Source organism: Periplaneta americana, chromosome 4 (genome assembly GCF_040183065.1).
Source record: "Periplaneta americana isolate PAMFEO1 chromosome 4, P.americana_PAMFEO1_priV1, whole genome shotgun sequence".
NCBI classification, from domain to species: domain Eukaryota; kingdom Metazoa; phylum Arthropoda; class Insecta; order Blattodea; family Blattidae; genus Periplaneta; species Periplaneta americana.
In genome coordinates, this window is record NC_091120.1 from 194,042,370 (window position 1) to 194,067,923 (window position 25,554).

Below are 25,554 nucleotides of genomic sequence, written 5' to 3' on the forward strand. Positions count from 1 at the left end.
ATGCCCTCGTGCCGTCATGCCCTCGTAACCTCATGCTCTCGTGCCGTCATGCCTTCGTGTCCTCATGCCCTCGTGCCCTCTGCTTTCGTGACCTCATGCTCTCGTGCCCTCATGCTCTCGTGCCGTCATGCCCTCGTGCCCTCATGCCCTCCTGCCGTGATGCCCTCGTTTCCTCTTGCCCTCGTGCAGTCATGCCCGCGTGCCTTCATGCCCTAGTGCTCTCAGGCCTTCGTGCCGTCATGCGCTCGTGCCCTTAAGCCCTCTGCCCTCGTGCCCTCGTTCCGTCATGCCCTCGTGCCATCTGCCCTCGTGCCGTCCTGGCCTCGTGCCCTCTGCACTCGTGCCCTTTGCACTCGTGCCCTCGTGCCGTCATGCCCTCGTGCCCTCTGCCCTCGTGCCCTAATGCCCTTTGCTCACGTGCCCTCTGCCCTCGTGCCCTTATGCCCTCGCGCCCTCTTGCCTTCGTGCCGTCATGCCCTAGTGCCGTCATGCCCTCATGCCCTCGTGCGGTCATGCCCTCATGTCCTCGTGCCATCATGCCCTCGTGCCCTCGAGCCCTCGTGCCGTCATTCCCTCGTGCCGTGATGCGCTCGTGCCCTCGTGCCCTCATGCCCTAGTGCCGTCATGCGCTCGTGCCCTCATGCCCTCGTGCCCTTATGCCCTCGTGCCCTCATGCCCTCGTGCCCTCATGCCCTGGTGCCCTCATGCCCTCCTGCACTCGTGCCCTCTTGCCCTCGTGCAGTCTTGCCCTTGTGCCCTCTGCCCTCGTGCCCTCATGCCCTCGTGCACTCTGCCCTCGTGCCCTCTTGCCCCCGTCCCCTCGTGCAGTCATGCCCTCGTGCCCTCTGCCCTCATGCCGTCAGCCCTCGTGCCCTCATGCCCTCGAGCACTCGTGCCCTCATGCCTTCATGCCATCATGCCCTCGCACCCTCTGCCCTCGTGCGCTCGTGCCCTCGTGCCCTCTGCACTCGTGCCCTCTGCCCTCGTGCGCTCTTGCCATCGTGCCCTCGTTCCCTCGAGCCCTCGTGCCCTCATGCCCTCGTGCCGTCAAGCCCTCGTGCCGTCATGCCCTCGTGCCTCTGCCCTCGTGCTCTCCTACCTTCATGCCCTCGTGCCCTCATGATCTCGTGCCCTCTGCAGTCGTGCCCTCGTGCCCTCTGCACTCGTGCCCTCGTGCCCTCATGCCCTAGTGCTGTCATGCCCTCGTGCAGTCATGCCCTCGTTCCCTCGATCTTTCGTGGCGTCATGCCCTCGTGCAATCATGCCCTCATGCAATCGTGCCCTCTACACTCGTGCCCTCTGCCCTCGTGCCCTCTTGCCCTCGTGCCCGCATGCCCTTGTGCCCTCATGCCCTCGTGCCGTCATGCCCTCGTGCACGTCATGCCCTCGTGCCTTCTGCCTTCGTGCCCTCATGCCCTCGTGCCCTTCGCCCTCTTGCGGTCGTGCCCTCATGCCCTTGTGCCCTCATGCCCTCGTTTTCTCATGCCCTCATGCCCTCGTGCCCTCTTGCCCTCTGAACTTGTGCCCTCGTACCCTCATGCCATCGTGCCGTCATGCCCCTGTGCCGTCATGCCCTCGTTCCCTCGAGCTCTCGTGGCGTCATGTCCTCGTGCCGTCATGCCCTCATGCCCTCGTGTCCTCGTGCCCTCGTGCCCTCATGCCCTTGTGCCGTCATGCCCTCGTTCCCTCGAGCTCATGTGGCGTCTTGCCCTCGTGCAGTCATGCCTTCGTGCCCTCATGCCCTCGTGCTTTCATGCCGTCATGCCCTCGTGCCCTCATGCCCTCTGCCCTCGTGCCCTCGTGCCGTCATGCCCTCGTTCCATCTGCCCTCGTGCCGTCCTGCCCTCGTTCCCTCTGCACTCGTGCCCTTTGCTCTCGTGCCCTCGTGCTGTCATGCCCTCTTGCCCTAATGCCCTTTGCTCTCGTGCCCTCTGCCCTCGTGCCCTTATGCCCTCGTGCCCTCTTGCTTTCGTGCCGTCATGCCCTCATGCCCTCGTGCCATCATGCCCTCGTGCCCTCGAGCCCTCGTGCCGTCATTCCCTCGTACCGTGATGCGCTCGTGCCCTTGTGCCCTCATGCCCTAGAGCCGTCATGCGCTCGTGCCCTCATGCCCTCTTGCCCTCATGCCCTCCTGCCCTCATGCCGTCATGCCCTCGCGCCCTAATGCCCTTGTGCCCTCATGCCCTCCTGCCCTATTGCCCTCGTGCAGTCTTGCCCTTGTGCCCTCTGCCCTCGTGCCCTCATGCCCTCGTGCACTCTGCCCTCGTGCCCTCTTGCCCCCGTGCCCTCGTGCAGTCATGCCCTCGTGCCCTCTGCCCTCAAGCCGTCTGCCCTCGTGCCCTCATGCTCTCGAGCACTCGTGCCCTCATGCCTTCGTGCCATCATGCCCTCGCACCCTCTGCCCTCGTGCCCTCGTGCCCTCTGCACTCGTGCCCTCTGCCCTCGTGCCCTCTTGCCATCTTGCCCTCGTTCCCTCGAGCCCTCGTGCCCTCATGCCCTCGTGCCGTCAAGCCCTCGTGCCGTCATGCCCTCGTGCCTCTGCCCTCGTGCACGTCATGCCCTCGTGCCCTCTGCCTTCGTGCCCTCATGCCCTCGTGCCGTCATGCCCTCGTGCCCTTCGTCCTCTTGCGTTCATGCCCTCGTGCCCTCATGCCCTCGTTTTCTCATGCCCTCATGCCCTCGTGCCCTCTTGCCCTCTGCACTCGTGCCCTCGTACCCTCATGCCATCGTGCCCTCATGCCCTCGTGCCGTCATGCCCTCGTTCCCTCGAGCTCTCGTGGCGTCATGCCCTCGTGCCGTCATGCCCTCATGCCCTCGTGTCCTCGTGCCCTCATGCCCTTGTGCCGTCATGCCCTCGTTCCCTCGAGCTCATGTAGCGTCTTGCCCTCGTGCAGTCATGCCTTCGTGCCCTCATGCCCTCGTGCTTTCATGCCGTCATGCCTTCGTGCCCGCATGCCCTCGTGCCGTCATGCCCTCGTGACCTCGAGCCATCGTTCCGTCATGCCCTCGTACCCTCATGCCCTCGTGCCGTCATGTCCTCTTGCCCTCATGCCCTCGTGCCCTCTGCCCTCGTGAACTCATGCCCTCGTGCCGTCATGCCCTCGTGCCCTCATGCCCTCCTGCCGTCATGCCCTCGTGCCCTCGTGCAGTCATGCCCTCGTGGCTTCATGCCCTCGTGCCCTCATGCCCTCGTGCCGTCATGTTCTCGTTCCCTCGTTTCCTTGTGCCGTCATGCCCTCGTGCACTCTGCCCTCGTGCCCTCATGCCCTCGTGTCTTCCGCTCTCGTGCCCTCATGCCCTCGTGCCCTCATGCCGTTATGCCCTTGTGCCCTCATGCCCTCGTGCCCTCACGCCCTCTGCCCACATGCCCTCATGCCCTCGTGCCCTAATGCCCTCGTGCCCTCGTGCCCTCATGCCCTCTTGCTCTCGTGCCCTCATGCCCTCGTGCCGTCATGCCCTCTGCCCTCGTGCGTTCGTGCCATCATGCCCTCGCACCCTCTGCCCTCGTGCGCTCGTGCCCTCGTGCCCTCTGCACTCGTGCCTTCTGCCCTCGTGCCCTCTTGCCATCGTGCCCTCATTCCCTCGAGCCCTCGTGCCCTCATGCCCTCGTGCCGTCAAGCCCTCCTGCCGTCATGCCCTCTTGCCTCTGCCCTCGTGCGCTCCTGCCCTCATGCCCTCGTGCCCTCATGGTCGCGTGCCCTCTGCAGTCGTGCCCTCGTGCTCTCTGCTCTCGTGCCCTCGTGCCCTCATGCCCTAGTGCTGTCATGCCCTCGTGCAGTCATGCCCTCGTTCCCTCGATCTCTCGTGGCGTCATGCCCTCGTGCAATCATGCCCTCGTGCCCTCTGCACTCGTGCCCTCTGCCCTCGTGCCCTCTTGCCCTCGTACCCGCATGCCCTTGTGCCCTCATGCCCTCATGCCGTCATGCCCTCGTGCACGTCATGCCCTCGTGCCCTCTGTCTTCGTGCCCTCATGCCCTCGTGCCGTCATGCCCTCGTGCCCTTCGCCCTCTTGCGTTCGTGCCCTTATGCCCTCGTGCCCTCATGCCCTCATGCCCTCGTTTTCTCATGCCCTCATGCCCTCGTGCCCTCTTGCCCTCTGCACTCGTGCCCTCGTACCCTCATGCCATCGTGCCCTCATGCCCTCGTGCCGTCATGCCCTCGTTCCCTCGAGCTCTCGTGGCGTCATGCCCTCGTGCCGTCATGCCCTCATGCCCTCGTGTCCTCGTGCCCTCGTGCCCTCATGCCCTTGTGCCGTCATGCCCTCGTTCCATTCGAGCTCATGTGGCGTCTTGCCCTCGTGCAGTCATGCCTTCGTGCCCTCATGCCCTCGTGCTTTCATGCCGTCATGCCTTCGTGCCCGCATGCCCTCGTGCCGTCATGCCCTCGTGACCTCGAGCCATCGTTCCGTCATGCCCTCGTACCCTCATGCCCTCGTGCCGTCATGTCCTCTTGCCCTCATGCCCTCGTGCCCTCTGCCCTTGTGAACTCATGCCCTCGTGCCGTCATGCCCTCGTGCCCTCATGCCCTCCTGCCGTCATGCCCTCGTGCCCTCGTGCAGTCATGCCCTCGTGCCTTCATGCCCTCGTGCCCTCATGCCCTCGTGCCGTCATGTTCTCGTTCCCTCGTTCCCTAGTGCTCTCATGCCCTCTGCCCTCGTTCCCTCGTGCCCTCGTGCTGTCATGCCCTCGTGCACTCTGCCCTCGTGCCCTCATGGCCTCGTGTCCTCCGCTCTCGTGCCCTCATGCCCTCGTGCACTCATGCCCTCGTGCCCTCATGCCGTCATGCCCTTGTGCCCTCTTGCCCTCGTGCCCTCATGCCCTCGTGCCCTCATGCCCTCTGCCCACGTTCCCTCATGCCCTCGTGCCCTAATGCCCTCGTGACCTTGTGCCCTCTTGCCGTCATGCCCTCGTGCCTTCGTGCCCTCTTGCTCTCGTGCCCTCATGCCCTCGTGCCGTCATGCCCTCTGCCCTCGTGCCCTCATGCCCTCGTGCCGTCATGCCCTCGTGCCCTCGTGCCCTCGTTCTTTCGTGCCCTCATGCCCTCGTGCTCTCGTGCCCTCATGCCCTCGTGCTCTCATGCCCACGTGCCGTCATGCCCTCGTGCCAAGCCCTCGTGCCTTCATGCCCACGTGCCCTCTGCGCTCGTCCCCTCATGCCCTCGTGCCATCATGCCGTCTGCCCTCGTGCCCTCATGCCCTGATGCGGTCATGCCCTCGTGCCCCCTGCCCTCGTGCCCTCATGCCCTCGTGCCCTCGTGCCTTCATTCCCTCGTGCCCTCAGCCCTCGTGCCCTCGTGCCGTCATGCCCTCCTGCCCTCTGCCCTCGTGTCCTTATGCCCTCGTGCTTTCGTGTCCTCGTGCCCTCGTGCCCTCATGCCCTTGTGCCGTCATGCCCTCGTTCCATTCGAGCTCATGTGGCGTCTTGCCCTCGTGCAGTCATGCCTTCGTGCCCTCATGCCCTCGTGCCGTCATGTTCTCGTTCCCTCGTTCCCTAGTGCTCTCATGCCCTCTGCCCTCGTTCCCTCGTGCCCTCGTGCTGTCATGCCCTCGTGCACTCTGCCCTCGTGCCCTCATGGCCTCGTGTCCTCCGCTCTCGTGCCCTCATGCCCTCGTGCACTCATGCCCTCGTGCCCTCATGCCGTCATGCCCTTGTGCCCTCTTGCCCTCGTGCCCTCATGCCCTCGTGCCCTCATGCCCTCTGCCCACGTTCCCTCATGCCCTCGTGCCCTAATGCCCTCGTGACCTTGTGCCCTCTTGCCGTCATGCCCTCGTGCCTTCGTGCCCTCTTGCTCTCGTGCCCTCATGCCCTCGTGCCGTCATGCCCTCTGCCCTCGTGCCCTCATGCCCTCGTGCCGTCATGCCCTCGTGCCCTCGTGCCCTCGTTCTTTCGTGCCCTCATGCCCTCGTGCTCTCGTGCCCTCATGCCCTCGTGCTCTCATGCCCACGTGCCGTCATGCCCTCGTGCCAAGCCCTCGTGCCTTCATGCCCACGTGCCCTCTGCGCTCGTCCCCTCATGCCCTCGTGCCATCATGCCGTCTGCCCTCGTGCCCTCATGCCCTGATGCGGTCATGCCCTCGTGCCCCCTGCCCTCGTGCCCTCATGCCCTCGTGCCCTCGTGCCTTCATTCCCTCGTGCCCTCAGCCCTCGTGCCCTCGTGCCGTCATGCCCTCCTGCCCTCTGCCCTCGTGTCCTTATGCCCTCGTGCTTTCGTGTCCTCGTGCCCTCGTGCCCTCATGCCCTTGTGCCGTCATGCCCTCGTTCCATTCGAGCTCATGTGGCGTCTTGCCCTCGTGCAGTCATGCCTTCGTGCCCTCATGCCCTCGTGCTTTCATGCCGTCATGCCTTCGTGCCCGCATGCCCTCGTGCCGTCATGCCCTCGTGACCTCGAGCCATCGTTCCGTCATGCCCTCGTACCCTCATGCCCTCGTGCCGTCATGTCCTCTTGCCCTCATGCCCTCGTGCCCTCTGCCCTTGTGAACTCATGCCCTCGTGCCGTCATGCCCTCGTGCCCTCATGCCCTCCTGCCGTCATGCCCTCGTGCCCTCGTGCAGTCATGCCCTCGTGCCTTCATGCCCTCGTGCCCTCATGCCCTCGTGCCGTCATGTTCTCGTTCCCTCGTTCCCTAGTGCTCTCATGCCCTCTGCCCTCGTTCCCTCGTGCCCTCGTGCTGTCATGCCCTCGTGCACTCTGCCCTCGTGCCCTCATGGCCTCGTGTCCTCCGCTCTCGTGCCCTCATGCCCTCGTGCACTCATGCCCTCGTGCCCTCATGCCGTCATGCCCTTGTGCCCTCATGCCCTCGTGCCCTCATGCCCTCTGCCCACGTTCCCTCATGCCCTCGTGCCCTAATGCCCTCGTGACCTTGTGCCCTCTTGCCGTCATGCCCTCGTGCCTTCGTGCCCTCTTGCTCTCGTGCCCTCATGCCCTCGTGCCGTCATGCCCTCTGCCCTCGTGCCCTCATGCCCTCGTGCCGTCATGCCCTCGTGCCCTCGTGCCCTCGTTCTTTCGTGCCCTCATGCCCTCGTGCTCTCGTGCCCTCATGCCCTCGTGCTCTCATGCCCACGTGCCGTCATGCCCTCGTGCCAAGCCCTCGTGCCTTCATGCCCACGTGCCCTCTGCGCTCGTCCCCTCATGCCCTCGTGCCATCATGCCGTCTGCCCTCGTGCCCTCATGCCCTGATGCGGTCATGCCCTCGTGCCCCCTGCCCTCGTGCCCTCATGCCCTCGTGCCCTCGTGCCTTCATTCCCTCGTGCCCTCAGCCCTCGTGCCCTCGTGCCGTCATGCCCTCCTGCCCTCTGCCCTCGTGTCCTTATGCCCTCGTGCTTTCGTGCCCTCATGCCCTCTGCCCTCATGCCCTCGTGCCCTCTTCCCTCATGCCCTTGTGCCCTAGTGCCATCATGGCCTCGTGCCCTCAAGCCCTCGTGCCCTCATACCCTCTTGTCCTCATGCTCTCGTGCCATCATTCCCTCGTGCACTCATGCCCTCGTGCCCTCATGCCCTCGTGCCCTCATGCCCCTGCCTTCACGCCATCTGCCTTCGTGCCCTCATGTCCTCTGCCCTCGTGCCTTCCTCGTGCCCTCGTGCCCTCATGCCCTCTGCCTTCTCTCCTCTCCACTCTCCCCTCTGCCTTCATGCCCTCATGCCCTCTCCCCTCTGCCCTCTTCCCTCTCATCTCCTCTCCTCTCCTCTCTCCCGTCTCCCGGCTGCCGTCTACCGTCCTCGTCATCGTCCTTGTCTTTGTCCTTTTCTTTTCTTCCTGTTTTCTTGTTTTTTGCCTTCTTTCTCTATTCGCTTGCTTTCTGCGTGATTCTCAATCGCTCCTACTGTATCTTAGATCCTTGTCATTTTCACAAGTTTCATATTCAATTTCTACATTGCCTTCAGCGTCACCATCAGCATCATCATCTGAACTTTCATCTATGATCTGCAGAGTAGTGTCGATCACCACGTAAGTTTCCATCCAGTGTTACTTTGTTAGATATACACACTTAAGGGAATAAATAAACTGCACTAACAGAAAAATTTCTATTAATACTATTGATACGTAAATCTGACGTACACTTCCAAATAATTATATCTTATAATAAGGTGGCCAAGCGTGTAAGTTGCAACCTGCTGTTACGACTACAATAGTCAGCAACTGATAGACGGAGGCATAGCTAGAAAAGGGAGGTGCTCTCTTGGCGGGAAAAGTAGTGAGGATCAATTTTTATTCCATTGTACGTCGAAATTACGTACGACAGAAGTTTTAAACAATGGAATTACTTCCTCGTGAGCCGGAAGAAAACAACTGTTTGATCACAGTATAGAGATATGTTCTCTGTACTGATGTTTGATTTCCACATATCCTACAAGTTTAATACAAGTAGTGTTAAGTTCATAACAATAACCTTAGTATCTCGTTATCTTTATATTATTTCTCTTCAAATAATTATCTACAGTCAGATGGAAAGAAGGTTATGAGATTATACGTTCTCGTGTATAAAATCGAAACTTCACGTTGATGTCGATGTTATAGGCATTCCAAATTGAGGGCTTTGCCGGAAGGCAGATAGACCTCTACGCCTTCTTCGGGAAAACGGTTTAAAATGTAGTGAATAATTAGCTAATTATAGTAGCGAAATTTTGTTTTGATTGTACTGTACATACCTGCAGGACAGGGCTGCATGTGTGCTTGCGCGATTTAGTCAGTCAGTCTACAAGTAGAGCTGGTGCTCCGCGTTACCGCAAACTGCACTGTGTGTGTTTTCTCTTGGTAGATACTAAGCAAATATATATATATATATATATATAGTTCAATTCAGTCAGTCCAGTTGTTTCCTTTGACTGCTTTTTATGTTCATTATTGTCCTTGCTTTAAGAGTAAACAAACTTTTGAAACTCATAGATTCAGACGTAAATATTTTATGTTCTATAAAGAGATTTGTTACAATATTCAGATTTTTGGGCTTAGTTTTATTTATTTATGTTCACACAAAATGGAGATTTTATTTTTCTGTTAGCCTATATTCAGAGATTTTGCTTTACGTACTTAATGTCTACTCAGTATATCTGAAATAATGTAAATTACTTTATAAGTAGATAATAAATGTCATAAAATGTATCTTTGTTTCAATTCCGTGTGAAATTTAAATTTGAAATTTACATTAAATCCCCTAAGCAAATCATTATATGGATAAAGAGCATATAGACCGAAGTTTTATATGGTACAAATATAAGGAAATTTAATAATATAAATTGCCTAAATGCTACGAAACATTTATACTCGCTAATGTTTTTAATTTAATGTATAATTTTCCCTATTTGTATAACATTTTATTCAGGTGCATTTTAAAATCTTAGATTGCATATATCTCAATTCACCATATTGACGTATACGCCCTTTTTCCGGCAAACCCCTCAATTCATAGTCTCAACAAATTTTGACGCAACATCCGTCGATCGACCACGCTGTTACGTAAGTTTTATAGTTTTCGGTATATTATAGAAATGAAGATCTAATATAAAATCTTTCTCTGCGCCTGCTTACTTAAGGCCCCAAAAGGTTTCACTTTCGTATCATCAGTATACTATTATGTGTTGCATTAACTGTAATAATATTTCATTTTTAATGTAATAATGTCACTAAACATTCTCAAGTTTTGTAGTTCTTAATATCGAATACACAGGTGTACACGGAAAACTACAGACCAGAGAATCAGGCCTGTAAATTACTTTTATACATTATCAAAAAATTACACAAATGAAGATCGACACATTGGCATTATGATCTGAAAGAATCTGACCCATCTGAACTCAAAGTATGTCAGCAATCCTGTAGGTCATGGCCTTCGTGTAATAGTCTATTGTTTAATGTAGTGTGTGTTTTGTTTGATTCTGAAATGCAATTAATTAGTTCTCAAAACTGACAAAAGATGGATTTTGGAAAGTAGGAAAATGATGTAGGAAAATTGACATTTCACTTAAAACTACTATTTTTCTGAAAAACGTTGTGTTCCAAGCTTCAAAATGAAGGATTCATTGATTAAAATCCGTTCAGCCGTTTTCCCGTAATTTTCATTACCAGTTCAAATTATATATAGTATAGATACATAGGCTAAGGAACATGAGAAGCTTTAATAATCTCTTGGATATCCGCAATATTCTCTGGAAATTCATCAATTTCCCAAATATCAGCCATTTTCTTATGTCCACGAACGAAAGTCAAAGTCGAAGTCTAGATTTTCGGCGACTTCGAAGTAAAGTCACGATTGAAGTTTACGTCCCTCAAAGTGTCGACTGTGAATAGGAAAATTGTGACTTTGTACTTTCCAAAGTCAACATTTGTCCAAAGTCTCGTCTATGAATACGACCCTAAGTTCAATTGTGTGAAATGTTCATGATTTCCGTTGATTGTTATTGTGATACTTCGATTTTAGTGAAATAAATTTAATGCAATTTATGGGTTATAGGCTCTTATTATTTTCCCTTTATTTCTTTTCCAGACGCGACATTCCTGATGGGTGGGTGATTTCTTTCAGGAGATGCTGCAATGCACATAATCTCTAAAAATGTAGGAACAAATGAAGATGAATAAACTAGCATAACATGTATAGATTGCACATTCCATTTCATTATGCTGTAGTAAAAATATAACTGGACTATGAATGAACAAACGAATTTCTTTAACCAACGCATGCATTGCTGGCGGAATCGGCTCAACTACCATTAAGAGGCAATGTTGTAGTTTTTATTACGCAAGAAAACATTTCATGATAAAGGATATTACTCGAAATTACAAAGTAAAATTCTATTCCTTTTATGTTGAGGATTTAATACAGGGACATCATTTTATTTTTACTTCAATTTTTATTGTATCTGAGTTTTTGAATGTACTTCACTCCCACCCCTTCTACTAAGGAAGTTCCAACTCCACACAGAACCAAGACCGCAGATAGTAAGCACTACTGAGTTACTGAGTATAGTACGTTCCAGAAATATGTTCGCGTTTTCCAGTGACGAAAGAGCTTTCAATATTGAATCATATTTTCGCACAGGTACTGTCCGTTTGCCTACGTCGCATCCCGATTTCCTCCACCTGCTTCTGCTCGCCCCTCTGTAAAAGCTGGGCTGTCTTAGCTCTTTTCTGAAAACATTAATTTCTGTTAGGAATTGGACGTTTACGTAATATTATACAGCTGTTTAATTTAACTTAAATAAAAGGGTCTCGTTAAGTAATTAATTGTCACGTGATTTACTCCCTTTCTACAATCCTGCGGCATAACCACTTGGACGGACAGTAGATAGCATGTATGAGTAATTTTATATTTTCGGGTCGGGCAGAAGTGAAGATTGAATTCACAGTACGTAGAGTAGGTACAGAATTATTTCAACATGAGTTACTAGTACGAAGGACGGAACTGGCAATTGGAATTAGATGCAATAGTCTATAGTGCGATAATATGCACAAAAGAACTGAAGCCTGTATCGAAATGAACGGCCACCATTTTCAAAATTGTGTTTAAATATTCATATTATGATTATTTTTCAATTCAACTTCATTCTCTATATTGTACGCTAATGTGCTGTAGACAGTATAATATACACTGCATAATGAATTCGTTCGCATGGAGTAAAAACACTTATTCTTAATACAGTACTGTACTTTGATTAAAGAAAAACCTAATGAAAATTATCAAACTCAAAATAGTGATATTTCCTAGTTTACGTAAATGGATGAACTACTTTTCTTCCTTCCTATACCTAGTAGAGTGATTTGTGTTTTACGCCAGTATCATCGAACTCCAGTCTTGGAGGGGGGAGCAAGCGGTGTTTCCGGTTCTCTAAAGGTATAGACAGGTTAATATTAAAAATCTTAGTAAAAATAAAATGATGTCCCTGTATATGTTATTATCAGGGAAAGGGATTTGGAGTATTATAACGAATGGTGAAACGTAGTATAGATATTCGTAGCTCAGTGACTGTCAAGCGAGCTGCGTGGACGAGTACAGTCCACTTCATACAAACTTACACGCAACGTGCTGTAAACGTATTTCAGAATAAACAAATGTTATAGTTTAATGACATATAGTGGTCTACATACATAATCTGCATTTCATTTTGAACTACATGTGCTTTTCTTCGCAACGCACAAGGCACCAATAAACAAAATTACAAATATACATATTTAAATATCAATCTCTGCATCCTCACGTGTCAATGGAAATATTGATGGCTGATAGACAGTTGTCTTCCGTATGGAACTCGCCTCTGGATATGTATGTTTTTGTGTCAGGAGCGTGTTAAATTAAAACCTTTATTTATAATATCATGAAATATAATAATATGTATACAACGCATACTACAGTATTTACAATATATACAATATACTACAATATTTACAACATAGCCTAATACAGTAACATTAAATGTTGAACAAAATGTAGAACCAAACGAAATGGCATTTTCAATTAATGCTATGTTTTGTTGATAAAACAATTATTCCTGCTGTGCCTTGTAAATTGTAAATATCATTTCCAAATTTTCAAAATACAACTTTGCTCTGTTGCAAGGAAGGAAATTTTTTAACATGGAAAAACTCCGCTCTACATCTGCAGAGACAATTGGAGAGTACTTGAAACAAGATACGTCAATTAAATTCACATGTTGAATGACGTCATTGGGACAGTCTTTGTTAGTACATCTGAAATCCGATTAATCATTTTTAATCAAACTATGTTCATTTTTTCACCAACACGTTTTCCTACTTCACCTTCTACTGCCCTCAGTTTGTTTACAATAGTCCTCATAATATTTATTTGCTCTACTAGTTCTACTCCTGACTTTTCTAACCAAATAATGGCATCCGGTAAATATAAAAAATTGACTTAATATCCATGACTTCTTTTTAGATTGTTCTATCATTTAGCAGTTCCTGGCGTATTTGAATCGCAGCCGCGTCATCGGGAATTGTTTCCTGAATTTTGATACTCGATCTGAAGCTTTTACAAATATAGGCTAGTCTTTCAATTTTGTATTGTTAGCTGGTTTCACTTTCGGCATTGTACCTGCACTTCACTACTCTGAACTGCAAACGAAAAAATCTAAAAATAGAAAGAGACTTGGGAGGACAAATTTAAAAGGTAGGCCTACGCAAAACGCGTCCTTGCAAGGAGTTGGGAGCTGTACAAAACTAAATATGTGAGCTCCAAGCCTGTTGGCCACTAGTCTCACTCTAGCTCTAGAAAATTTTGAAGAGGAAGCCGAAATTGGACGTAACCTCTTAGGTACAACATACGCGAGGGGGACTGAGATTTGATCAAGTGATCACGGAACGGGGCGGGGAGGAGATGGCTGGTGTTTGTCGTTAGGATGGCAAGACGCTGTCATCTGTTGTTCGCTGACAAAGCATGTGAAGGCCGTCGGAAGAAGCGCCGTGAAATCTAAATCTGTAATTTGAGAGGTCCCTGTCCTTTCAAATTGCGACTAATTGAGTGACCTCGTATATTTAATAGACAATTTATAGGTTCTGAACTAGGGCATACGTCGTTTACAAGAAAGGGGGAATATATATGGGGAAGGGCATAAAGGTCCGTGGCCCATTTCTTATAGGGCTCATCCCGACATTTGTCTTACGCCTTAGGAAAACCACGGAATACCTTAGGCAGGATGAGTTGTCTCATATATAAGAGATTAGCCAATTTGGCTATTATGTAAAAGGTGATTGTTGTCATGAGCCTTGTTGAATCGTCTCAATTTAGAGACCAGCCATTTGGCTATATGGTGGCTCAATTACGAATTAATTATTAATTAATTTAGAGTAATTAGGGAGATTCATGGGGATATCAGTGCAGATCCGTGGCCCATTTCTTTTAGGGCTCATCCCGACATTTGTCTTAGCGCCTTAGGAAAACCACGGAAAAACCTTAGGCAGGACGAGAACTGCAAACCTGCATGTTGACGTTCTTATGCGACAACTGTCCCGTTCACCTGTTGTTGACGTGCAGAGATCTGCCAGTACGTCATGGAGGGGAGGACTTGGTATAAAGGGTTGTAAACAAATGGCTGTGTAGATGCCAATACTAGCTTTTACTGCTCCAAATTCCGTTCCCTAGTTATTATTGTCATCGGATACTTTCCACTCTGCATTATTAAAAATCCAATGAGAGCTAAGCAGTATTTTTTCTAGAATAAGACACATTCATTGAAGTTTTGGCGGAAGTTGCATTTGATTTTTAAAATGTGATTATTTCTTACACAGAACGCAACAACAAATATCGCGGGTGGCTGTCTAGGACATACAAAAGGTTAGGAACAAAGTTCGACTACCCTTACAATTCCACTGAACGTGTTGCAGGATTTCTGAGCCTGGATGTCGTCACTGTAAGTATTACCCCTCTTACCACAATCATTATTACTACTAACTAAGCAACCATTTTACATGCATTGAAAAGGTTTCTGATGGTATGTTCTTATGTTGGAAGAAGTTGAGTGACGTAAGCAAATATAGGGTAGAGTAGCATAAATCGCACCGCTTCCTAAATCGCACCACTGCTAGTTTAAAACAAATTACTACTGGGTGTTCATTTCAAAGTGTGTCATGACGTCACTGTTGTGAGTCACCGATTTGAAGCGAGTTTCAACTTTTATGTCAGAGAAGTTGCCTATTAATTAAGACGTTCAATCTGAACTTGAGAACGTGTACGGTAAAACTTGAACGTCGTAGCAACAGATGGCGGTCTGTACGGTCTGTGTGCTACCATAACCTCTTTCGAACTCTGTTTTGAGCGGCCAAGTCGTACGCAGGGTATTTTTTATCAACGGCTGCGTACGGCAACATTCCACAATACAAATCAAATGCTCCGTGTCCATGTTGACTGTCGAAGTTAATGTTAAAAAATACTGTACGTAAGTAATCGTCTTAACCCTCTCCCCATATCCCGACAGTAAGAAAAAACTCACCTCAGTACGTGTTTCCAAACAGTTCACATTCCTGCCACTACAGGCGTTACCGTACGTATCGGTAAGTACTCTTCAGAATGAACGCCGTACTTGATAGGCAACTTCTCTGGCACATAGGTATTACGCCTCTGCGGAAGTGTAGGAAGACTGAATTCTCTAGGCTCATCGGCTAGCCACATGACGACATACAGCGAGCCATGACACACTTTGAACTGAACACGCAGTATAGTAATGTGGCATCTAGTGGTATTGTTACAATCTACCATATGAACTTCCACCATGTCACTTGATTTCTGCACTTCTTTGTGTCAGCAGCGTGGTGATAATGTATCTAATATAATCGCTCAGGTGGATGTATATTTAGCTAACATTTTGTAACTAAATAACGGATTTGTATGCACAGGAATCCATAATCTTAAGATGTTATTCGTTTAAAGAGGTATTAAAAAACATTTAACTTAGTAGGACTTTCGAACATGTGGTGATTATAGGCTAGAATGAAGGAAATAATAACTTAAGGCGTAGTTTCTCAATTCGCACCACTTTGTAGGTGCCTAATTCGCACCGGTGCGATATGAGCAACTGTAGCAATTCTAACCGTACAAAAGAAGGCACCAAAAATTTTAACTGAACTAGGAATGCATCAGCGCACCAGGTATTTTGTGCCACCTGTGATAATTTTTAAACGTCAAACAGTGCATCCTACATTATCAGCTGGTGTCCCTCCAGGATCGTTATTTGTTTGCTCTGAGTCAGGTTACATCAACAGTGAACTGTTTGTAGAATAGCTCAAACATTTCATTTGCCAGTCAAACCTACCATAGAAAAAAGTGCTGCTTCTGTATGTCCACCTATACGACCCATTCCAAAAATTTAGAAGCTAGATTATCTCGGGAAAATGGTATGCTCCTGTTTCAGCTTCCTCGTCATAATACTCATAGGCCCAGCCTTTAGATGTTTCTATCTTCAAATCATTTCAGACAGCTATATCATGAAGCAGTTCTTAGGTGGCTTCGAGATAATCGTGGAGAAAAGGTGACGCAGTTTACAGTCTGAACTGCCTGGTGAAGCACATGGCGAATGTATAACAATAAAAAACGCATTCAGAAAGTTTAAATGTTACGTAATTTACGCTCTATTTTTTCAAATTCATTTGAAGATGCGTTACCCTCTTTCATTAATTTCAATAAACTTGTAATTTGCATTTATTACATTATTCATTCAAATACTGTTCAATATGTTCAATATTAAAAGCTTTCCTTCATCCTGTTCCCTGCAGATAAAGAGGTGCGATTTAAGAAACCGCAGGTGCTATTTAGGAAACTAGTTGCCTGAATGGCACCACTGACAAGTGTTTCGAAAATGTCATTTTAATTAAAAAATATTAAATCAAATTCAAGGGTTCTTTTTTACATCAAAGATAAATGTTCTGGAAATGTATCTCTGTAAAAGAATGCAGAAAATAAAAATTGTATTGTGGTGCGATATAGGCAACCTTACCCTACTGTAGTTGCCTAAAGTGACATTTTCTGCACTCTTTTGAAAGTAAACATACGAAATTAGACCGCCCATTCATAGTGTTCTGCCCGAAGGCATGTCTTTCACTGCAAACTCAGCAATCTTCAATTTTTCTATTTTTCACCTTCCTTTTAATCTCTACATACGACTCATGTACTTAATATTGTCTAGCATCTGATATCTTCTGACCGAAATTTTCTCCCGTTCACAATTCCTCCAGTACATCCTTCTTCTCAGCCAGTGACCCAATTAATTCCTTTTTCTCCTCCTGATCAGTTTCAGCATTATTCTTTCTTCACCTACTATTTCCAACACAGCTTTCTTATTCTGTCTGTCCATTTCACACTCTACATTCTTCTCCATATCAACATTTCAAATGCTTCCAGTCGCTTCTCTTCACTTCGTCGTAATGTCCATGTTTTTTCACCATACAATGCCACACTCCATACAAAGCACTTCGCTGGTCTCTGCCTTAGTTATTTTTCCAGAGGTCCGCAGAAGATGCTTCTTTTTCTATTAAAAGCTTCCTTGGCCATTGCTATCCTCCTTTTGACTTCCTGGCAGCAGCTCATGTTACTGCTTCTAGTACACCCCGAGTATTTGAAGCTGTCCACTCACTCCACTGCCTCATGTGGTATTCGCAGGTTTACCTTCTTTATTTTTCTTCCTATGATATGGTCTTCACCTTGTTTGCATTTATCTTCTTCCCGTACTGCTCACAGCTATAATTTAGCTCCAGTAGCATATCTCTTAGTATCGTCTCTTCTGCTAACAACGCCATATCATCAGAAAATCTTATGCGCTTTATTCTTCTTCCTCCTACTATCACCTTCTCATGTTCTGAAAACAGTTCTTCACAAAATCCTTCAATATATATTTAAAAAGTTAGATAATAGAGGGTGTTTAAAAAATACGGGGCATAACTTCAGGTATGTATTTCCCACATGTAGACAATCAAAATAGTTCATTACAACATGTGTCCGGAAATGCTTTATTTCCGAGTTATGACCTTCACAACATTGAAATTCACCGGAACGTTTTTCTTTCCGCAGGTCGTTGCCGTCAAAGGAGACATTAAGAGGGCACTCTGACAGTTCATTCCGAGGCGAAGGTTACATTCAGTGTTGTGTAGGCGTTAGACTGTGCGACATGTATTCAAATCAAACAGACTTACGGGGCAGGCGTACACAAACTTCCTGGAAAACACCATACCTCATGTTTTAGAAGACACTCCACTGATCAATCGTCAACACATTCACTTCTTGCATGATGGCGCTCCTGCACACTTCAGTCGTACGGCTCGCCGGTACTTGGATCGAAGGTTTCCTGATCGATGGATAGGTAGAGGTGGCCCAATTGCTTGGCCTCCACGCTCACCTGATCTGAACCCTCTCGATTTCTACTTGTGGGGCTATTTAAAATCATTGGTTTATTCGTCTCCGGTGCTGATTTGGAATCCCTTCGGAATCGAATTGTGGCATGTTCTGAGGACATACGCAATACTCCTGGAGTTTGGGATCGTGTTCGCAGGTCAATGAGACATCGATGTGAGATCTGTATTCAAGCAGGAGGTGGACATTTTGAACATGTTCTGTAATGACAACGAGCTGCGGAAAGAAAAACGTTCCGGTGAATTTCAATGTTGTGAAGGCCATAACTCGGAAATGAAGCATTTCCGGACACATGTTGTAATGAACTATTTTGATTGTCTACATGTGGGAAATACATACCTGAAATTATGCCCCGTATTTTTGAAACACCCTGTATAGGGCATCCTTGTCGTACTTCTACCCCTATTCGACTTCCTTCTGATATTTATTCTCATATCCTTAGTTTGATTCGTTGTTTAATATTATAAAAAAATTCTGGTGTGAAATAAATAAAATTTATGATCTCTTATTTAGAAAATAGGTATATTATTTCATTTTTGTATCTGTTGTACAAGATATAGGAATGTCGTTAACATGGAAAAGAAGTTGTTGTTGTTTTCTAATGCCAGGCGTTTGACAATAAAGTCATTTGACCTCTTGCACTCCAATATTTTTCAAAGATATTATCATGGTCAGCCACTGAAGCACAGATTTTGAGGTGTTCCGAATCCATTTCTTGGTTTGAGTTGCACAATGGGCAGTTAGGGGATTGATATATTCCAATTCTAGGCAGGTGTTTGGCCAAAGAGTCATGGAAAAGAAGTGGATTGTTACAAAACTTACGCGAAAGTAATTTTTTTGTTTTCTATTTTACAATTCAATTTGGTTTTAAGATAAATCTATTCCATATGACAAATTTATTTTAATAACTAGCCGTACCCGTGCGCTCCGCTGCACCCGTTAGAAATAAATATAAAATAATTACATAATTAAAATAGGACATTTGATCCAAGGAACATTCGTGTTTGATAGAAGGATAAATCGTTTAATATGTTACTTAATTTAAATTGCATCCAAATAATTAAAATGCGATCATTTTGGTCCAGAGACACTCATTTGGTGCAATGACAATTCCTTTAACATGTTTCTTAATTTTTATTACATGCAACCATAGTTTAATGAAGATTGACATCATTTGGATTTAATGTGTATATTTTATTTTACTTGTTATAGGTTTCCATTAAATTATGGTAATAGCTTAATTTTAACCCTTCTTTTCTACGTATTCAGTAAATGGCGCTTGGCCCACTATGGTTCTGAACCCTTCAAATAAGTTAAATTTTATTATATAATATTACATATTATATTATATTTTTTTCATTTCTTTTATTTAAATTCAAATATACAGAATAAAGAAATATAATTACAAAACAAACAAAGAGAAATACAAATAAAATAATACAAGCAATATAAAAAGAAGATACAGTAGTATTAACAAAATTTGAGACCGAATGAGCAGCGCTCGTGCTCGGTCGCAGTTCAGATATAATATTAAAATAAAAATAATAATAATATAAATAAATAAGTAAAATAAAATAGGAACTAAAATATAATTACAGCGGCAATGGAATTATATAATATAATATTAACACTAGAGAAGAATAATATCGCACGTGAAAAGTAGGACTAATATATATTTCAAAATTATAGAATACAAATATAATATAGGTTGATTAATTCATACACATAGGCTATAAATTTATTTAATCAAATTGAAGATATTAACACTTTTCTAATTTTCTTGTTATATGTTAGTGGGTTACATGTTAGAAGTTCTGGGTGTAATTTAGTTAAAGCATTGTACAACCGAGGGCCAAAATTTATGCTATGCTTTAGACCAGCAGATGTGAGACATTTAGGTTCTACTAATGTTGAATTAATATTTCGTCTTGTGTCATAATTGTGTGTCTGTAATACAAACTTATTACGATTTTTATGATAAAATTTTAACAGCGTATACTTATAAATTTGTTCAATATTAAATACATTACATTCGGAATAAATTAATTTAGTTGGATAATCGAAACGTTTCTTCAAACAAATTTTAATTATTCGTTTTTGTAGTAAATTTAACGGACTAAGATTAATTTTTGTACTTCCACCCCAAACAATTATACCATATTGAATGATAGACTGAATAATGGCCAAATAAACATTTCGTAGAACTCTAATAGGTAAGTAGCATCGAAGATTAACGAATTTATAAATTGTTTTACGAAGCCTCTTACAAAGATAAGTAATGTGATGAGGCCATTTTAAATTCTGATCGATAATGATACCCAGATATTTGACATACGTGGCTTCTTTCAAAGGTGGACATTTACAACTTTTGGGATCTAAACAATTTTCACTGTGTATTATTAGTCTATATTTATCGCTAAATTTTAAATTTTGAACACTGGCAGCTGTTAACGAAAAAGGAACTAAAGTTGATTTAGATATATTTAAAGAAAGGAAGTTGGAATTAAGCCATTTTTTAACAATGTTAGCACCTATATTAGCATTTCTATATGCTTCCTGCCAAGAAAAACCACTGAAAATAACTACTGTATCATCCGCATATGAATATATAGATCCATTAAATTTTTCTAAATTTATATTTAGCAGATCATTAACATATATTAGAAATAAAATAGGTCCCAAAATTGTTCCTTGCGGTACACCTATATCAATATATTTGTATTCACTAAATTGATCTTCAATTTTGGTCATTTGCCTTCTGTTACTAAAATATGATTGAAATAATTTTAAAACTATACCTCTAACTCCAATAGTATGTAGTTTGTCCAAAAGTAAATTATGATTGTTAGTGTCAAAAGCTTTCCGTAGATCCAAGAAAATACCCAAACATTTGTTTCCGATATCTAGTTCATTGATAATTTTTCCAGTAACATTAATAAGAGCATCATCAGTAGAAATATTATTGCGAAAACCAAACTGATTTTTAGAGAGGATTTTATGTTTTTCTAAATAATTTATTAATCTATTCTTTAAACATTTTTCAAGCAATTTGGAAAATGTTGGAAGTAAAGATATACGTAGGTCTATAGTTATTTAAATTATTTTTATCTCCAGATTTGTATATTGGAATTACTATGGCACATTTCAAAACATCTGGGAATATACCTTGCACAAAACATAAGTTAAAAATATGAACCATGGGTTTTAATATATATATTTGATAATAATTTTGAAAGTATTATTCTTAATTCCATCTATACCAGGAGCAACATTATTTTTTTACTTCTTAACCAAAATAATAATTTCATCTTCAGTTACAGGGAAAAGAAACACGGAAGAAGCTAAATGTTCATCTTGTGTCTTATTTTGTAGAGAAGAGTTAAAATTTGACTTATTAATGTTAGAAGTAACTTTGTGTCCTATCTCTGAAAAATAATTATTAAATTCGTTTGCAATCTCTTTTCTGCAAATTAATATTTCACCCTTATCGTTTTTTAACTCCTTGATTGGCTGTTTATTTTGTACATTTACATCTGTAGCTTCATTTATAACTTGCCAGAATTTATATTATATTATATTATATTAGAAGTTACTGTAATAACATTATAGCATTATGTCCATCTAGAGAAACTACACTTTCCAATGGTGAAATAATAATTAATTATACAAATCGGTTAATTTAGCTTCCGATATTACTTCATAGAAACGCAGAAACATTATCTGTAGGCTATCTTTCATAGCTTTCGATTGTTGCTGTCCAAGGCCCCTTATAGACGAAGTCATTTGTTTTTTATTTCATTATACGGCCTTAGATGGCAGTTATTTTAATTTTAAAACTCATTTATCTCATTAAATATCAATCCTATCAAACTTTTTCAAAGGATAAAACTTATCGCAAATTATTTTTAAAGAAACTTTTGTTATGTAACATTTTCCAAAAACCAATATTAAGCGAGATATTTCGATTTATTTAATTCAAGCCCCCTTATAACCCCACTTTTAAATAATGTATTTTGAATGCCATATAGCCTAAAATGTAAGATACAACGAACTTAATTTTCACCGAAATCCGTTCAGCCATTATCGCGTGAAAAGGTAACAAACATACAGACAGACAAACAGACATACAAACAAAAATTTCAAAAAAGCGATTTTCGGTTTCAGGGTGGTTAATTATATATGTTAGGACCAATTATTTTTGGAAAATCGAAAATTACCAGAAAAGTTTCGGCTACAGATTTATTATTATTATTGATAAAATTTGCAATTAGACAAAACATATTGATTGAGCATTAAAATAAATTTGTCACATTTTTGTTTTCTGTTAATATCTTTGTGTATGATCTTTGTTACAGGTGGGAAATATAGAAGTTTATGAACAGATTTTCGGAGAGGCGACATCTGTACCAACAAACAGCCCCGTAGTAGATGGCGTTGTTGGTTTGGGTTTCAGCATGGCAGATCCAGGTCTTGTATCTCCTTTGGTATACACCATGATCAACCAGGCTCTTCTGCCAAAGCCTGTCTTCTCGCTGTATCACAACAAGTAAGTACTTATCAAAATGCGCAAATAGTCTTCTTTCATGTATTATTTTTTCTAGTATAAACGGTTTAGTGCATTAAAGTTTCAATGTAACTCAATTCTTACATGCTGAATTTGTACATAATATTTAATAATATACGCCAATTAGTTGAGATGGTGCAAGGACTGACTTAAAATTTTTTGCTGAAATACAACGTTGAAAAAAAAAAACAACTGGTCTTCGGCATACCTACTGTCTATTTGTGTGCAGTGATTCTCCCAAATGAATTTTCTTCATATTAAATATCTGCGAATAAATTTATCAGGGAATGATGTACATGAAATATAATAATTTTAGTACTAGTCTGTCTGTGTACAGCGATTTCTACTAAACTATTGGACGGATTTTGTTCATATTCAGTATCTACGAGTCAATTTATCAGGGAGTGATGTACATGAAATATAATAATTTTAGTACTAGTCTGTCTGTGTACAGCGATTTCTACTAAACTATTGGACGGATTTTGTTCATATTCAGTATCTACGAGTCAATTTATCAGGGAATGATGTACATGAAATATAATAATTTTAGTACTAGTCTGTCTGTGTACAGCGATTTCTACTAAACTATTGGACGGATTTTGTTCATATTCAGTATCTACGAGTCAATTTATCAGGGAGTGATGTACATGAAATATAATAATTTTAGTACTAGTCTGTCTGTGTGCAGCGATTTCTACTAAACTATTGGACGGATTTTGTTCATATTCAGTATCTACGAGTCAATTTATCAGGGAGTGATGTACATGAAATATAATAATTTTAGTACTAGTCTGTCTGTGTACAGCGATTTCTACTAAACTATTGGACGGATTTTGTTCATATTCAGTATCTACTAGTCAATTTATCAGGGAATGATGTACATGAAAGATAATTTTAGTACTAGTCTGTCTGTGTACAGTGATGTGTTCATAACATGATCCACCCTAAAATTAATAGTTTTAGATATTTTTATGCTTATTTTGAACGAACTTGTTAAGTTCATAGTATGTCTTATATTAAAAAAAAACTTGATTAAACCGCTCGTATATTATGGAAATACTGTATGTAAAAAAAAAAAGATACTTAATGTATGCCTAAGCTAACCGTACAAATTATAATTACAGCTAATTTTCTGATTATGCATAATGCATTTTGTATTTATTTCAGGGAACGAAAATTCATCTGTATATTATTGGTGTATATTAAATGATTTTCTTTAAGCAAGTGTATTAAATAATAGTTTTAACAAAAGAAACTGTACCTATGCATATGCTATTTATTTATTTTGTTTGAAGAATATTTTATTATAAGTAAATTGCATTAGACAAATTATAAATTAGAAAAAATGAGATAAGATGGTGATAAAATCTATTTTGTGGTATGTAGATCGTACAGAAATTTATCATATTTATTTAAATTAAAATAGTACTGCTAAGAGATTATTTCAAAACTTTTAGTTTACAATAAATTTAAAGGTTATGTTGCGTTAATTATAATAGTACCGCTAAGAGATTATTTCAAAACTTTTAGTTTACAATAAATTTAAAGGTTATGTTGCGTTAATTATGATAGTACCGCTAAGAGATTATTTCAAAACTTTTAGTTTACAATAAATTTAAAGGTTATGTTGCGTTAATTATAATAGTACCGCTAAGAGATTATTTCAAAACTTTTAGTTTACAATAAATTTAAGAGTAATGTTGAGGTTAAAGTTCAGATAAATTGAATATTATATAATAAGAAAAATTATATTACAATTTCAGTCAACAACTTATCAGATTGGTACAAAAAGAAGTTTTGTTACAATAATCACATTATAATTCCTGGTTGCATTCACGAATATTTACGATTTTCAAAGAAATCATCATGATGTAGAAAAGCAGTAAATTAGACAAATTGAACAGAAGAGAAATATAAAATGCATGCATATCAGACCTCAAGAATGAAATAAAGCAGTGCAGGAACATTATCATACACTAAATTATTAAAAACAACTTATAAACTGATAAGATGCAATCAAGAAGTGATGTTTTGGATTGTCAATGATTACAAGAATATAAATGTAAGATATTATGTTAAAAGTTAAAGTTCAATGAAGCCATATTTTGATTGTAGTTGAAAACTGAAGTTCTATGAAATATTTTGTCACTCGGATCGCTGACATGATTAAGACATGAAATTGAAGATGGAGCGATGTCAGATGCTGAAGTCAACTTGCAGAATCTACATAGCACGTAACGTGTCGTTTTAAATCGTATTAAACACAACCTCGGTCGAAATTTAGTTTGAAGCGATTTCATATCGGAACAATTCGTATTCTTTCCCGCCTTGTTTCTATGATGAAAATTATGTGGTGGATGAAATAAATTGTATTACGTACAATTCCGAACACGTGTACACGTGTACGTTCTGAACCTTCTTGCGTACACATTTACGCTCTTAACCTTCTTGCGTACACATGTACGCTCTTAACCTTCTTGCGTACATGCGTACGCTCTTAACCTTCTTGCGTACACGTGTACGTTCTGAACATTCTTGCGTACACGTGTACGCTCTGAACCTTCTTGCGTACACGCGTACGCTCTTAACATTCTTGCGTACACGTGTACGTTCTGAACATTCTTGCGTACACGTGTACGCTCTTAACCTTCTTGCGTACATGCGTACGCTCTTAACCTTCTTGCGTACACGTGTACGCTCTTAACCTTCTTGCGTACATGCGTACGCTCTTAACCTTCTTGCGTACACGTGTACGCTCTGAACCTTCTTGCGTACACGCGTACGCTCCTAACATTCTTGCGTACACGTGTACGCTCTGAACCTTCTTGCGTACACATTTACGCTCTTAACATTCTTGCGTACACGTGTACGCTCTGAACCTTCTTGCGTACACGCGTACGCTCTTAACATTCTTGCGTACACGTGTACGCTCTGAACCTTCTTGCGTACACGCGTACGCTCTTAACATTCTTGCGTACACGTGTACGCTCTGAACCTTCTTGCGTACACGCGTACGCTCTTAACCTTCTTGCGTACACGTGTACGCTCTGAACCTTCTTGCGTACACGCGTACGCTCTGAACCTTCTTGCGTACACGCGTACGCTCTTAACATTCTTGCGTACACGTGTACGCTCTGAACCTTCTT

General features: G+C 43.8%; 1 protein-coding gene across 1 annotated transcript in view; it reads left to right on the forward strand.

Annotated features, from left to right (window-relative positions):
* The window catches only part of LOC138698985 (lysosomal aspartic protease-like), a gene marked incomplete at its 3' end in the record, with an annotated part of 58,698 nt that overhangs the window by 26,298 nt on the left and 6,846 nt on the right, over nucleotides 1-25,554 (forward strand). The window contains 2 exon segments of the mRNA XM_069825172.1: nucleotides 14,235-14,356; nucleotides 22,200-22,390. Of these exon segments, the coding sequence (XP_069681273.1) occupies nucleotides 14,235-14,356; nucleotides 22,200-22,390 (313 nt within the window).